Here is a 16,819-nt window from a genome sequence, read left to right on the forward strand (position 1 = left end):
TAAGGCGTAGCACCGGTAGATGATTAAGAGGCATTAAAAGCAGGTCACAGCCAGAATAGTTTTGTCAGATGTGCTTTGAAACCAGATTCCTGAGACACACTCAGAGAATTTAAAAATTGCATTTTACCCACTGTGGGAAAATGTGACATGGATCTTACTAATAACAATCACTGAAGAAAACAAAGCTCGTTAGTGTAGCGCTCTGGTTAGATCACACTGAACTTGCAATAGAAAAATTAACCAGAGCGCATAAAAACCGATCAACACGACCGTGTAGGAAGTTTTGTGCAAATTAGATTTGATGGTGGGAACAGTTGAGTTCATCTCTGGATTTCTACTGGAACAAATGCAAACTAGCAAAAGTCTGCAAAACTCCTACAATACCATAGAGACATTCAAAAATGCCATATGTTTGTACTTTATGTGATTAACTGAGTTAAACAATATGTTCTGAGCAACCGATTGGAGGAAAGACTAAGAAAGCAGGAACTAAAATAAATGTTAAAAGCCCCTTTCTGACATTATGTCTGCCTTTAAAACTTGGGTCACTTTTATTTAAATGTTCTTCATAGCTTCAAATGTACATTCCCCCAACATGGAGACACATGCTCATGCTTTGTTAAGGGCTGTGGGAGAGATGAAGGTACATCAGATAACATGAAATGTGAGAGATTAGACTTGTTTTCTTGTTAACTTGGGATAAATGTTAGCATGAGCCACGGGAATCAATAATAGTCATTGTAATCAAATATTGTGGGTTTACTGCAGCGACCATTGATATAAAAGCGAGAAGAATCCCACCATTCTCTGAGTTGTGCAAAGTTTCTCAGGCAACTTTAGAAACATTTGACTGTTTTTTGTTTTAAACTCAACACTTCACGCAGCTTTTTTCATGTGGCTAATACTCAGTCAACATTTCCTTCACAGTACAACTCCACTGGAGAACAACAAAGACTTTTATTGTGAAGAGGCCACAGCAGAGTTTTTTTTAATTGAAAATAAATATCTGATAGAGACAGCCATCAAATTTGGTAAGATTTTCATAATATTCCCAAAGTATACATTTTACTGGTGATTCCCTCAATTTTTTATTCATTATTGAGTAAAACAGATCAATATTGGCTGAAACCTGGTTTATGTTTAAAGTTTTTAGTTTCCACTTATTACAGTATATAGCCGCACTCAATGGATGTATTGCCATAAAATTTGGTAGTGGTAATTATAATTCCCGTAAGGCAAATTTTGTCTGGTGATTCTCCTGTAGGGCCATCAGAAGGTCAAAGTTTTCATCATCAAGTGAAATCTACCAACATTTAACAAAAGATTTGACAAACCATTTCAGGTTCTCATTTAGGGTTTTAAACAAAATCTTCATCCCCAGTCAGAATGAATTGGAATAACTGTTTGTTTATAGGGATCTATCCATCCGTGTTCTTTCATTTATCCAATTCAGGATCACAGGGAGCTGGAGCCTAGCCCAGGTGCCATGAGGCAAGAGGCACACCGTGGACAGGTTGCCAGTCAGAGAGACATGCAACCATTCACACTCACATTCACACCTTTGGGCAATTTAGTCTCACCAATTAACCTAGCCCCACTAGATGCAAATCTTTTGGCTGTGGGAGTAATCTGGAGTACCCAAGAAGACACAGGGAGAACATACAAACTCCGCACAGAAAGGCCTTAGCCAGATGGTGAATTCAAACACAGCACTTTCTTGCTGGGAGGCAAGAGCAACCTTCCCACAGGGAGACACAGGAGACCAAAATTCAGAACTTTTAACTGGTTATATACAGGTGTTTAGTTAGAGAGCGGAAACAAATCTATCAAGATAGGCAAATGCTCAAAAAAAGCATAAATTACAAATAAAACAAACAAAAACATTCATAAGTCGCCAAAACAGGGGACAGTAAGAAATGGCATGAAATCCTGAATGGTGATAACAAATCGGGCAATCAGTCAACTTGGAGGAGTTATGTAGGAGTTGTGGCATGAAAAGGCGGGTAAAGAAAGGAGTAACTGATGTTCATAACAAACATAGATTTCAAAACAAAACAGGAAGTGACTAAACAGTAACTCGACGTCATGAGAACTGTTATTATTAATTAGCTGCCTGCCTCCACTATCCTGGACTGAAGATGATGATGGTAGTCCTCCTTCTGTTCTGAGATCTGTCGTAAGCTGGACTGGCCTCTAAAAGCTGAACCTGTGGCAGGTGGATAACTGGTTCTGGTTCATGCACAGTGATCCTAACAAGGAACAAGGACTGTAGTCTAAGACTTGATGAGCTGGATGAGAGACTAATTAGTAATTTATTTGTTACCAGGTACTTGGTACATAAAATATTTGTGGACAGAATCACCAGAAATACAGTTCAAATCTATGACTGTCCCAAAGAAAAATGAACCCCAAACTGTATTCAACCAAATCACAAGGTGACAGTGAATGTGCACAGGTACAAGGAAGAATGAAGAAGAGTATAACAGCGATTCACACTTGATCTGAATCCTTATTTGGCCTCACACTCAGAATGCAGTGCGAGGGCTGAATTACCGGAGCCGCTTCAGGCTGATGTGTTTGTTTCTGAAAAGCCCAGTGGTAATGTGGTAGTTCCTCCTAAAAACAGCCCGAAGGTGTTCAAGGCTTTAGTTAACCTTCAGAGAGGATACATGTTGCTCACAAGACTCCAGACAAATTGGTAAAGTAATTCAGTCTGTGGTGATTAAATCTTGAATAGAAGGAAATTGTCTGCGTGGAATCCAAAACTAAATTACGTTGTTTAAAGAGGATGCCCATACGCAAACCTTACAAAGAGTCTGTCTAAAAGGACACAGTCCAATAGATTGTGTTGCTTAAAAAGAAATCCGTAGCTTTAAACTGAATAAACAGATAAGAATCAGATACATGCAACTTCAGTATGTTTCCTGCAGTCCGCAGCGTTTTTGCTGATAGACAAGTGACAAACACGCATTAACACACATGAAAAGATGTTGTCATAGTAGACAGATGGCATAATTTGACAGAGATTAGGCTTGTTTGTTTGGTCTTTTTGTTATAGCTCCGTGTTTTTTATTGTTTACTTGAAACATATTATGCTGCCAAATGTGAAAATTGTCTGCCAAGCACCAAGCAGCAGAGAGGAAGAGGGAGAGATGTGTGTGTCTGCTCGCTCCGCTTTCACACTTGTCTCCTTCGGTGTTTCAGGTCACTCTGCATGCTGGCATGTTCGGCTTTACTGTGACTCATTGTACCTCCTCAATATGGAAGTTTGTTCATGGCAGAACAAGCAAAACAGGGAAATTTACATTAACCATTTAAAACAACCTGAAAAATAGCACGGTGTCTCACAAAACTGCTCAGATTTTTTTTTTTTAGTTAGAACAGTGTATTCAGTGACAGGGGGGCCTATTATGTTTGTTTCAAACTTTATGTTTGCATTCTTGGACTTTTCTAGAGTAGTTTTGTATAATTCATGGTTCTAAAGAGTTTATCTTATTCTGGGTCTTCTTGCAGTCTGTCAGTTCATAGACTTTCTTAAAAAAAGGCTTCCTTCTCCTTCCTTTTATAACATCCTTCTAATTGGCTGGCCCTCACAATTTAAAGATTAAAACAGCAAGTGTGTGCACATTTAGTGCTAACAGCCATAAGTGTTTGGGCTGAGATGGCCATGTTAAGGATATCTGCTCTGTTTTTTTTCCATCATGCAGAGTCAAGAGCAGAAAACAAGTGTTTGAAATTGAGTGTTCAGAGAAGTGTGTAGCCTGAGATTTGCCGACTCAAGTACTGCAATCTTTTTGAAAATCTGGCTATACATCCTTTTTCTGCTGTGTATCCAAGTCTGGGTGACCAGAGCAGCAGTCTAAAGCTGAGATACCCAGACCTCCCTCTCCCCAGCTACCTGCTCCAGCTCTTCAAGAAGAGAACACTTATTCATTCCCAAGCCAGCCAAGACACATAATCTCTCCAACGTGACCTGGGTCTTCCCCGGGGTTTCCTCCCAGTTGGACAGTGGAGGCACCCAGTAGGCATCCCAATCAGATGATCGAACTACCTCAACTTTCTCCTTTGGTGCAGTAAAGGAGAGACTCTCTCTGCCAGAAGTCCTCCCACATTGCCACATACTCTTCATCTTACCCTTTTGGCTGAGCCCCGATACCCTTTGATGGAAGCTCACTTTTGCCGCTCATATCCACCATCTTGTTCTTACAATCACTACTCACAGATCTTGGGCAATGACTGAAAGGTAGCAGCTGAAGGCAGGAGCTTGTTGTTCTGTTCCTTGGCTGCTCAAATTGGTTTAGGGACAACTTTGGTTGAGTTTTATATGTACTCACTGCTGAAAAGGGAAAAAAACGTTAAAAAAATTGTAGGTCCCGTTTAAATGTATTGTTGGATCGATGCGGTAATGTTTAGACATAGATGCTATGCTGCCGAGCAGGTATGCTGTTGATGTCTATGTAGGTGTGACACAAAGCTCGGTAATCCCTCAAACAAGGTAAAGCAGCAGCACATGCCTGAGGCGTAATGTCTGTTCACTTCAGTGCTTCATCCTGGATGGGAATTCACTCTCTCTTCAAACTGCTGCTCTCCTTCTGCACCGTGAATATAATATTTTGGCTCCGCTGCTTTGTTAACGTACTTAATGTTTCGTAAAGGTTAGATCACTTTGTAATTAAGCACCGCTCTGTGCCTTCTCCCTGCAGATCCCAGTGAGACCGTGGCACTTCCCGGCGTGCATGAGTGTAAGGGTGTGAGTGTGAGTGTGTGTGAGAGCAAGTGAGCGCCAGCGCTCCCACATGGCCTCCATGCAGGACGGGCTGAACTTCACGGCTCCTCCCTACGGCAAGGTCCTGCTGCTGGGTGCTATCGCTGCTGCCTCAGCCTTTGTAGTTACGATCCTTATTGTGGTGCTCTGCGTGGGCTGCCAGAGGTGAGCGCTATGCACGCATGAATGACCGTACACACATGTTCAGAATCAGGATGTTCATTTTTAAGATCTGTATATTGGTTGCTCTTGGCCTTTTTGAATGATATTGGTATATTGGTGGATGAGTTTAGATTTATGGATGCCAGTTACTCATATTTGTCAGTTATCGCAGCTAAAGATTGTGTGATACGAGCAGAAAGACTTTAAAACAAGTCAGATATTGCTTTAGAAAGATTACTTTATTTTGCTAGAATCAAAGAAGAATTAAACAACAAAAACAAAATATAAAGACTAAAAACAAATTGGTATTGGCAGCATCTTTAGACCAAATTATGATTCCCTGCGAGTCACAATCAATGAATCCCTATTTCAAACCTTTTAAATAAGCTTCAGCAGAAGTGCCAGTAAAATAAAGTAGAAGCTCTATTCCACTGGCAAAATCCAAGCTGGAACTACTTTTACCTACTTGAGTGGTTTAATCCTGTGGTTTCAAGCATAAGTATTAGGCCCCCTGCAAAGGGTCAAAAGGCAGAAGTGAGGGTTCATAACACGATTAATAACAAAAAAAAAAAGGTTTTAAACTTTGAATTTCTTCTAATCTTTATTTTTGATGCAAAACTGATTTGAAGAGGAAAAAAGCAAAAAGGTTGACATGCCCGGTTTAAAGTTTAACAACTTGCTGTTTAAAAAAATGCATATTAATCTGAAATCTGGTTAAATGTGGTCGAAGGGCTCTTGTAATCTAGTAGAGAACATCAAACCTGCACTACAGTGCTCGAGTGCTCAGTAATCCTCCACCACTGGTATGCACATGTGCAAATGTACTTTGAATGTCTCTCTCACATATGCACAGTCATAGGATGACTCAGCCGCACACAAACAAGGCTCACACACACACACAGTGTTGAATCGTGTATGACAGAGTGGTTGTGTTTGTCACAGGAAGGGGAAGACACACAATGTCCCCGGCGAGGGTGGAAAACACCGCCTCATGGACATGGTAGGTATCAGACAACATGCTCCTCAGTGTTTTGTTTGTATTGCAGCAGAGGTAGCTGAATAAACTCAATCCAGCAGGGCGCACTATCATTCAGAGGGCACCTCTTCAGTCTTAATTAGTGTTTAACTGGCCCCTGTGTTTGTCTGTTTGTGTGCGTTTGTGTTGTCAGGGTATACTCAGGCAGTCGAAGCTGCGGTCCATCAGTAAATCAGACACTGAGATGAACAAGATGAACTGCAATGGCAAAAGTGAGTGCATCTTTTACGTACTAATCCTGACCTGGGCTTTTTATATGGTACGCCGCTGGTGTCAGACGAAAACCTTGCATCGCCATGATATCAGCTCTTTAGGAGCCGACCAGCTGCATGACAAAGCACTTTTGATATTATGCAGGGGGGTTTGGAGGGAATTTTCAGAGGGATGGGGTATTTCATTTTTTCCTTAGACACATTAGAAGCTTGTAATTGTTTTGTTAATTTAAATCCGTGTCAGTCACCAAAGCTGGAGATACACTAGAGCGAGAACAAATTTGTGCATGAAATGGTAAAACAGAAAATAATTTGAAAAATGTAACAGCCAATTAACAGCATAACAAGTAGAAGTACTATAAATAAAATGTAACCACTATCTGTTCTGTTTTGGCTTGTTTAACTTTATAGTTATTATTTATACATTTATACAAATATCCAGTTTTGTAATCATGTATTGGTAAAGAAGACCTTGGAAAACTGCTGGACACAAGTCTGGGTCAACTCCAAAAGTCAGTCAGATTTTAAGAAATCTTCAAAAGCGAAACACTCGAAAGGACTTTAATGGATTTTTTTTATACATATATTTATCTGTTTACTCATTTTGTCCTCATTTTCAGCCTCCAGGTCACAGTCTGACTCAAACAGTCATCTGAGACTGAAAATTCCCTCCCTCCTGAGACTTGTTTGTGATATTGTTTTGAGGTCATCACGATGACATCTCCAGATTTTTTCTTATTTCAATCTGAAATGTATTTGTGAAGCTATGATGTGAAAATGTCCAATTTTGCCCTATCTGGTAAAGAATCCTCCCAAACTTCCTGGATGAAGAGCTGGATCTGGATTGACTTCAAAAGTTAATCATCTCTGGTAAAATTTCATGCACATCCATCCGTAACCTTTAGAGTAATCCTGCTAACGAACCAACAAAGTAAAAATTAAAAGAAAAGAAAGAAAGGAAAAAAAAGAATTAAACCAATCACATAACTTCCTTGGCGGTGATAAAAAAAATTAATGTAAATATTGCAAATAAGTGCAACATTTTTTTCTCCACATCCGTACTATCCGATCTGGCCCTAAATCCACAAATCTTCTTTTCTGAAAAGATTTGAGGACATATTTGCGGAGAAATTTACCCTGAAACAGAATTCACATTACATTTACAACTCAGCCTTATTCCACTAGACGGTTCAGTCTTGATTTATGAACGTGCATCTCTCTCTCGCTCTCAAAGACACAAATCACAGTGCCAAGATAAATCCTGGAGCTACATCGCTGACAGTCAACAGGGGAACTGTGTTTGTGGGCACTGTGACAGTAGCCTCAGAGAGTTTGAAGAAATATAAGCATATGTCCTGCTTCATACTTGTCCTGCTTCCACTGCAGTGGAATGAAGCCCATTTGGATGCATATTCTCAAACATCTATGTCAGTTCCCAGTTTACTGTCAGCTTCAGATTTCCTCTTACCAGTGAGAGATTTATTCATGTTCACAAATGTTTGCTGAACCTTCCGGTAAAAGAGGAGCATAGTTTGTGAGTTCTGCTCCCTAGGGGGGTATCGGCTGCACGGACGGTAGAACAGCAGGCTGTATGTGCCTTGCAGAGGCATCTAAAAAGAAAAGGCTAGCCAGCACGGACCTTCTGCTGCTGCCCAGCCGCCGGTCTAACTCTGACCTTCGTTCTCAAGGCAGGCAGCTTCCCCAGATCCCCTCTGGGACTGGAGAGGACGGCGAGCACACTTACTCTGAAGTGGGCCGGCGCTCCTCCACTTCACGTACTGATGATGCCCTCTACGCCATGGTAGGCAGGGCCGGGCAGACAGACACTCCGGCCCCTCCGGCCGTCCCTGCCAACACCCCGGCGCCCCCAGACCCAGACGGCGATGTGGAAGGAGGGCTCCCCGAACCTGAGGCCCAGGTCATGACACCCCCTCACCCTCCGGAGACGGCCGAGTACGCCTGCGTCAGGAAGCTGAGGAAAGCAGATAAGGCGCCTCAAAAGAGGGACAGCGGGACGGATATGGGAGAACCACCGGCACCGCCTCCAAGACATGCCCCGCCTTCACATCCAGCTCCTCCTCCACCACACCCTCACAGCACCAAGTTGCCCCGTAGAAACGTCGAGGCCTTCAATGTCCCGTCCTTCCCAAAGGTTGGTAGGGTTAAATGTTTTGCATGCTGAAAACCTAATCTTTATGATCTGATAGGAAGAGTTTGACATTTTAGATTTGAAGTTACCGTGTTTGGATCAGAAGTTGGAGTAATCAGCTGGTTAGTAAGATGCATTTGTAGACTGTATGAAGCCAAGTTGCAACAAACCTCAAAAAAAGATTGATGCAGCAGAAATGGGTAGCTATAACAAATAAGTCATAGAGAATAATTACAAGTATACTTTCCATGAAGGAGGAAATTTGCTAGATTGACCTAACCCATATTTTTTTGTAACTATGCTGTGTAAAAATGGGCATTTTAACATTAAACTCTAAGCTTATTGACTCACTTTTGAATTCGGCTTTAAATGACCAAAAGAGGAACTGCAGTTTTTTGGCATTTCTACGCTGAGATTGCCTTTATTTAGACTTTAGACTTTATTTCATTCCCATTAAACTTCCTCCAGAGGTAAAAGAGAAAATATACAACAAACAAAACATAGGGTTATATAATACATATCATCAATAATCATCGTTAACAAAAAAGAAAAAAGAAAACTGTCAACAAATCACCCACATCCAAATACAGATACAATTTCTTTACTAATTTTTGCAAGTTTAGGCAGTAAACTATCCTAAGTATTAAACAACTATTCCAAACCTTTGGTCTCAACCTAAAATACACAGGCAGATATTTTTGACTGCATTCAAATAATGACACTCATCTCCAAGTTTTTCCAAGCTACAAAGGTCACATAAATGTTTAATATGTTCAACTCCGTAAAATCTGCCCATATCTACTGGGAAACCACTAACATGCTAAATAACACCGACTAGAATGATCTAAACTACACAAATAACTTTCCAGTTGGAGCTCTCGCTTAAATATTCTCTAATTTCTACAAAGACTATTATTAAACATTTCAGAATTGTTTGTCTCACAATATCAGATATCCTCATCTCAATTACTGCTTTTATATACCTGTCGTTCACCACTCAGGTATGTTCCCATATATAAGAAAGGCTTGCTTTAACGCCAATCTTCACCACAACTTAAAAACACCTTTATTATATTGATTTTTCAAAAAACTAAACATGAGAAATGATCATAAATAATGATTAATAATAATTTGCTTTAATAAACCTTCAGTTGTTTTTAAAGTCAAACCGAACTCCACTTATGAGAAAATAAATCAGCTGAACAGTTTCAAAAAGCACATTGCTTCTTCCTGCAGGTCAGGATAAAAACCAAGCCATAAAGTTTAAGTAACTTTGTAGACTTCCATGATAAAAATGTGGTGAAGTATAGATCAACACCATTTCTAAAGCTTCGAGTGCCCCCAGGAGTACAGTGGATTCAATAATTTTGAGAAGGAGGAAGTTTTTGCCACTAAAATCAGCCAGAACGAATGGGATCAGCTGTCCAAATCCAGGTGTACAAAGCCTTCAGAGACTAACCTAAGACGATTCAATGCTCTAAAGGATGCCAGAGGGGCTTTAAAAAGCATTGAACTGAGGGTCAGAACACTTTTATAAATAAGCTTTCAATTTTTGATCTCAATAAGTTTGCAACAAAAAGATCTATTTTCACTTTATAATTTTTCCCTTTCAAATGGAATCTACAACACAATAATAATGGATTGCATTTATACAGCGCTTTTCAAGACCCTCAAAGCGCTCTACAATTCCACTATTCATTCACTCTCACATTCACACACTGGTGGAGGCGAGCTACAGTTGTAGCCTCAGCTGCCCTGGGGCAGACTGACAGAAGCGAGGCTGCCATATCGCGCCATCGGCCCCTCTGGCCAACACCAGTTGGGTGGTAGGTGAAGTGTCTTGCCCAAGGACACAACGACCAAGACAGACAGAGCTGGGGATTGAACCGGCAACCTTCCGGTTACAAGATGAGCTTCCCAACCCCTAATAAGATGCGCAAACAGCTTTTGAGTACTTTCTGAGGTTATTACACATTCAAGTTTAGAGAAATAAAACTTTCTCAGGCACATTATAAAAATACTAACACCTGAACAGCTGGTGTTTGCACCTGGAACTAGAGAACTGATTTGAAAAAGAGCAATTTACAACAGAAGGAAAGAAATAGAAATAAAACCATTCTTTTTCTCCTGCTGTTCAGTTTTATCAGTTTTAAGTGGGAATTTATCAAATTAGATCAAACAAATTAATTAGTGAGCCCTGATAATAGGATATTGTTACTTGTGGACAGAGCTAAGCTTCAGATTTCCGTTAGAGACATGAAAGCAGCAGAAATCTTATCATCTAACTCTTAGCATGAAAATAAGCACGGGTTGTTTCCCCAGATGTTAAACTATTCTTTTAAAACTTGTCACAGGTGTGATTTATACTTGATGCTGACTCCACATGACTTTTAGACGTGGTTTTTATACAACACTCAAGTGATCATTTTAATGAAAAGAGGGAGAGATACTTTAAAAATTCAATTTAATCAAGATAATTCTTAAAAATAACTTCTCAGGTACAGTGTAGTAAAATTTGCGCCCTTCTGATTTCTTATTTTTTCATGTTTTATATTATATAAATATATATTAGACAAATTCTAATATTAGTCAAAGATAATCCAAGTAAATAAAAGAAGCAGTTTTTAAACGATGATTTCATTCTTTAAGGGAATAAAGTCATCCAAACCTATCTGACCCTGTGTGAAAAAGTAATTGCCTCCTAAACCAAATAGCTTGTGCCACACGGCAACGAGAACTGCAAGTTTTTTTAGGGGCATTCAGAGGTGGACTCAATGATGTGGTTTGGATCATTATCCTGCTGCATAGCCCAAGTGTGCTTGAACTTCTGGGCATGAACTGATAACCAGTGGTAATACACGAGCGGTAAAGGAACACAGACTTTCCAAAAAGTTCAGCTTTTGTCTCATCAATCCACAGAATATGTCCCCAATAGTCTTGTGGGTCATCAAGGTGTTTTTGGCAAATGTGGGACGAGCATTTGTGTTCTTTTCACTCATCTGTGTTTATTTTTCTCCTTCGAACTCGCTCATGATGCCATTTTAGCCCAGTCTCTTTCTAATTGTTGAAACATGAACCCTGACCTTAACTGAAGCAAGCGGGGCCTGCCGCTCTTTAGATGTTGTTCTGGGTTCTTTTCCGACCTGGATGAATCATTGATGCGCTCTTGGTGTAATTTTGGTAGTCCAGCCACTTCTGGGAAGGTTTCATCACTGTTCCAAGTTTTCTCCATTTGTAGATAATGGCTCTCACTGTGGTTCACTGCGGTCTCAAAGCCTTAGAAATGGCTTTATAATGCTCTCCAGACTGATGGATGTCCATGACTTTGTGTCTCAGTAGTTCTTGATTTTCTTTAGACTGTGGCACGGTGTTGTTTTTCTAAATATTTTAAATCATTTTATCCAAAAGGATCTGTTTGAGTAATTTCTCGATTCAACAGGTCTGGCAATAATCAGGCCTTAGCGTGGCTAGTGAAATTATACTTAGCTTGCCAAAACATGCAGTTAATTACCTTTTCTCATATGATAGCATTGTCACATTTTGCAGCTGGGTGGCAAAACTTAGCAGCACTTTGCTGAGATGCACACAAGAAATGAGAGGACAAAGACTGACGGATATGCCTCTCTACAAATCATCACGATACTTAGGAAAACATGTAATATTTATCATTTAAGCAATAAATGCAAAGTGATTCCTAAATAAATAAAACCCAAAGTAATGTTGATGCCTGACAGCTACATATTTCTGTGCAATAAGCCACAGAAACACAGCATCACCTTAAGTGGTCGGTTTTATGAACTGAAGGAAGTTAAGGAGGATGTCTAGAGGGAGAGAAAAAATTATCTGCTGAGTTTTTAGTGTCTTGTGCAGATCAGCCTTGGATTTTTTTCCACTCCTTACACTGGAGCTTGGTGCAGTATCTCAGGTCATCCACTTTCTAAAACAAGCAGTTTTAGTCCCTCCTCCTTTAACCCCCTTTCTTCTGATTGGCTATTGCTCTAAACCAGAAGGTTAGGCCAAGATGTGGGTGGGGTTTCTGTGCTCACAGCCAAAGCTGTGTGCCTGAGATGTCCACATTAGTGATATCTAATCTCTGACACTGAACAGAGCCATGAGAAAAAAAATCAACTGTCTGAAACTGATCGCTTAGAGCAGTGTGAAGCCATGTATGAGCAACTGCTATTGTACATATAGACATGACAGAAGCCAAGTAAACGGATAACAAGTTTCCATAGAACATGGGGCCATCAGTTTCTGTTTGGACAGAAATGTCAGAAATGTCACTGTGATCATTATTTCATTCTGTTATTCTCTGTCAGCAGCAGTACGACGCATTAATATACAGTTTGTGGTGCTGTGATCAGGATCTGCAGAATATTTCTTTCACAGTTCCTGTTGATACTGCAGAGGATCTGCTCGGTTGTAATTGTGCCAGTGTTGCAGTTTCCAGAGCACTTGGCTACATCATGCATGGTGCTGTGATATGTTAGAATTTCTTTGAAGTCTAGGCGCTGAGCGGTGTTTATTTGTCGAAGAGTTTTTGGTGATAGTGGGGTATTTCTGCTCTCAGCAGTGTCACCTCCTCCATATGTTCGCAGCAGCAGGAGTGTAGGCAGACTGTCTGCTATTACTGTGGCTGTAAGGCTTTGTGCACCCCTCCAGGTAACAGTGGGAAACCATTTGCTGCCCCGCGTGAGGTCAGGGGGGTCGCTCTATCTGCTGTGACCTGAGTTCAACAGCACGCACAGTTCACAGGCTTACATGTGTAAGCAGTTTGCTCACAGGCCTGTTCACTGCTGATTTTCCCGTGGATGACGCAAGGTGTTGAAATTGAGTCATCCAGAATATAAGCAGGCTCCACCTTCCAGGGAAAATCTATTCACCCCTGTATGAAATCCATCCAGTATGTTTTTATGTGCCGCAGGATTCTTAAGAGGGGTTCATTTGCCATGCATCCGCCCTGTTGCGTCTGTTTAGTAAAATCCGCTTTTTAAATTCATGAATGCTCATTTCTTTCAGTGCAGATTCACGCATGACCATGTGACCAGCTCTGCCCCAAATGTGATTTATTGTTCTGTTGACAGGAAGTGATGTTTATGGGCAACGGAGAGCAGTACATCTGGAAGCCTCCAGAGGATGATGACATGCTCATGCTCCAAAATAAAGCCCTGGGCCCGCTGAGTGCTCACACAGTGGAGAATATACAGCCGTCTGCTGCTGCGGTAAGCTGGGGGTTTCTATTTTTTCCGTCTATGGATCATCCCATTTAGAGCTCCCCATTCCCTCTTAAATGAATGCTTAACAAGATGTTTCACGCACATTATTTAATTGATTTAATCATTTAAAAACTGGGTTTTCCTTAGAAGTTAGGGAGGATGATCTCCTCCTATATGGGTTACTAGGTCTGGCCTTGGAAAAAAAGAGTTGTCAAACCTCGCATTTAATGACCTATACTGAGGTTTCAAAACTCATCATTAAGGGTATAGGGGAGGTTGTCTTTATGGGGTAAAGAGGTAAAGGAGCCATGGCTTTCTTACCAAGGGTTACGAGAGACTACCTCATATCTGCAGGACCCAGGAGACACATAACTGAGCATAAATGACAGGAAGCAGCTTGCCTGGATCTGTGTGCATCCTGACTCCCCCAGTGTACAGATAAGAAACTTAATTGATTAGTCTGTTGGAAAATAAAACTGTGTATGCTGCTGTATGACCAGGACTACTTCTTGTCTGGGAGCAGTGATTTTTTAAAACCCAAAACTCTTACTTTTTTCTTTGGGTTTCTGTAAGGTTTAATAAATGATGTAAAAGAAAATTGGTGAGCTTTAGACGTACTAATTCCCTACCTGTAGTGGCTCTAGCATATGGGCTGTTTTTCCTTTATCCATTACTAAACATTGTCCTGTTGAAACACCCAATTCTGTCCAAGTTTCCACCATGTAGCTGTTAATTTGAGGTGATACTGGACCGGCAGTAAAATAACCCAAGAGCATGATGCTATCACCACCATGCTTGACAGCTGGTACAGTGTTCTTAGGTTTGAAAGCCTCACCTGAACTGCTCCAAACATACATCTTGTCACTGTGGCCAAACAGCTCCATCTTTGTCTGACTGTAAAATATTTCTCCAGAAGGCATTTGGTTTGGCCATGAGGGCAACTTCAAATTTCAGTGGAGCCTTAAGGTGTCAGATTTGTTGCAGTGGCTTTTTACTTGGTCAGCACCCTCTTAGTCCATGATGATGTAAAACTCATTTCACTGTGGACAGTGATGCTGGTGTTCCAGAAATTTCCACTTCATGGCAGGCTTGAGCCTTGATGGTTCCTGAATATCCTTACCAATTTCCTCTCATCTGAGAGTGACAGCTTGGCTCTTGAAGGTCTTGAAAAAGTGGTTACACATCTTAATAATGTGTATTTATCACAATATTTTGAAATGATGATGTTGGATTTCGCAGTTTTTTATAAGTGGCTCCAAGAGACCTTCTCAAGTTGTGAAAATCTACAGTTCTCCTTCTTGGAGCTTCACTGAATTCCTTGGACTTCCTCACTGTTCCAAATATTAATCCAACAAGTGCTCTCAAACAAATCCTGCTGGCAAAGAGTGCTGTAGTCACTCGTGATCACTAATGACAAGTTATTAGGCCTTGGCCCTATCAAGACAATGTAGAAGTGCTAACAAAGAATTTCAGTTATCAAAACTAAAAAACTAATGTGTTTGACAGGCTCTACCACTCAGAAAAGCACATTACTTATTGTGGGGCGATCATGGCTCAAGAGTTGGGAGTTCGCCTTGTAATCGGAAGGTTGCTGGTTCGAGCCCTGGCTTGGACAGTCTCGGTCGTTGTGTCCTTGGGCGAGACACTTCACCTGTTACCTACTGGTGGTGTGTGCGTGAATGGGTGGATGACTGGTTGTAAAACGCTTTGGGGTCCTTAGGGACTAGTAAAGCGCTATACAAATACAGACCATTTATCAGATGACTGCAGATTAAAAGCTTCCAAAGGTCAACAATATGTGTGAGAAGTACAAATGCAGGGACTCAAATTGGTAAAGGTGAAGTCTTGCAGAGATTATAAGGTTTTGGGTGCTTCTTGCTGGCTTTATTCTTCAGCTCTGGAGGTTTACGCAGCTTGCCTAACACAACTTTTAGCTATAGTGTGAATAAAATGGCAGGTTGAGTGGGTTATTTAAAGTCCTTTTTACAGAAGATAATCTCTGAACTTGTTTGATTGCAGGTGGCCGAGATGTACTCTAAGGTGTGTAAACCAGGAAAGAAGAAGAGAGCTGTGCCGGGGTCTCCCCCAGCCAACCCCGGCTTCCGGACCTTGGGTCGAGGTGACCGGGACCGAGACCGGGATGGGGGGTTTAGTGTAGTGGTCAAACCCCAGACGTGGGCACCTCAAGAGGGCAAAGCAGTTGGCGGGCCCCTTGACGACCACTGCTACGAGTCCATTGGGACAGAGGAGTGTGATCTGGCCTATGAGAACATGGAAGGCGGAGGCGCCTGGAAGCGAGAGAGACCCCCTAACATGTGTGCCACCCTGCGGCCAAGGAGGAAGAAAGCCCAGCAGCCCTTGCAGCAGCAGCAGCCCCCTCCACCGCCACCAACGCAGCAGACACCCAAGTTACAGCACCTGCCTGCCAAAGCCCTTCTGCTGCCGGGGGAGAACCTGTACGAGAGCATCGGCGACCTGAAGCAGGGCTCTGCCACCTCCAGCACCACCACCATCTTCACCTTCAACGATGGCATGGAGATGTACGTAACAGGGCTCTGAGGCAGTGGCTGCACTGTGACCCCCTATCCTTCCAACACAAGGAGCTGAGCTAATGCCACAAGGAGTGACGGCTGAGCCCCTGTCATGCTCACCCACACATACTGTTTACATTCAAGTCATAACGTCAAGCCTTTCACGGGCTCCAGAGGCCTTGAGGTAGTAAAGTTGCTCTGTTATGACCTGGGCTGAATAAAAAGTCCAATTTATTATCCTTATAAGGAATCCAAAGGTAGTGAAAAATAAATGAGCACAAAACCATTGCAGAGCAATCTGTAGGTAACAGTAGCACTTCTATTTTACTGATACATATGTGCAAAGCACAATAAAGTAAAAAGCCTAAATTCTTCCTCAATTCTAACGGGTAAAAAAAGTCGCATATAGTAGGACTCCTATTTGGGGGAAAAAGGCAAAGCATTGTGTGAAATATTTTGGTAGCACTCAGTCTGTTGTGAACAGACCTTCCCTGTAGTTGGTCAAGACGTGATTCAGGACGGAATTTAAAGGATATAAATGAACGAATTACTAATCAAAATACTTGAAAGCTCAGGGACCAAGAGAAACAATTATGAGAGTATTATAAATTAAATAAAAAATTTGCACATATTTTGCATTCCTCCTAAAAGCTTTGACTAATTTCGACCGTTTTCACATTTTAAAAAGCCGACCAGATTCTTCCCCTCCGTCATGTTGTTTCATTATACATGGACTGAACACTGTCTC

The 16,819-nt window shown here is 41.4% G+C and overlaps 1 protein-coding gene across 1 annotated transcript; it reads left to right on the top strand.

The window, feature by feature from the left end:
* The first annotated feature begins 4,796 nt into the window (after positions 1-4,796).
* On the top strand, positions 4,797-16,099 carry LOC146610867 (uncharacterized). The gene is made up of 6 exons (XM_085345433.1): positions 4,797-4,930; positions 5,870-5,927; positions 6,097-6,175; positions 7,864-8,327; positions 13,409-13,546; positions 15,560-16,099. Exons 1-6 carry the CDS (start codon positions 4,797-4,799, stop codon positions 16,097-16,099), a joined length of 1,413 nt encoding a protein of 470 aa, XP_085201559.1.
* The last annotated feature ends 720 nt before the right edge of the window (positions 16,100-16,819 follow it).

Source organism: Diplotaxodon limnothrissa, linkage group LG20, assembly GCF_057381915.1.
Source record: "Diplotaxodon limnothrissa isolate DT_005_m linkage group LG20, D_limnothrissa_male_GT1.1, whole genome shotgun sequence".
NCBI lineage: Eukaryota > Metazoa > Chordata > Actinopteri > Cichliformes > Cichlidae > Diplotaxodon > Diplotaxodon limnothrissa.

Bases quoted from the DNA above. Each gene is read 5' to 3' on its own strand.
- LOC146610867 (XM_085345433.1), top strand. From the start codon at position 4,797: ATGGCCTCCATGCAGGACGGGCTGAACTTCACGGCTCCTCCCTACGGC. The intron at 8,328-13,408 runs GTTGGTAGGGTT...TTCTGTTGACAG, and splicing joins ATGTCCCGTCCTTCCCAAAG to GAAGTGATGTTTATGGGCAA. The intron at 13,547-15,559 runs GTAAGCTGGGGG...GTTTGATTGCAG, and splicing joins TACAGCCGTCTGCTGCTGCG to GTGGCCGAGATGTACTCTAA.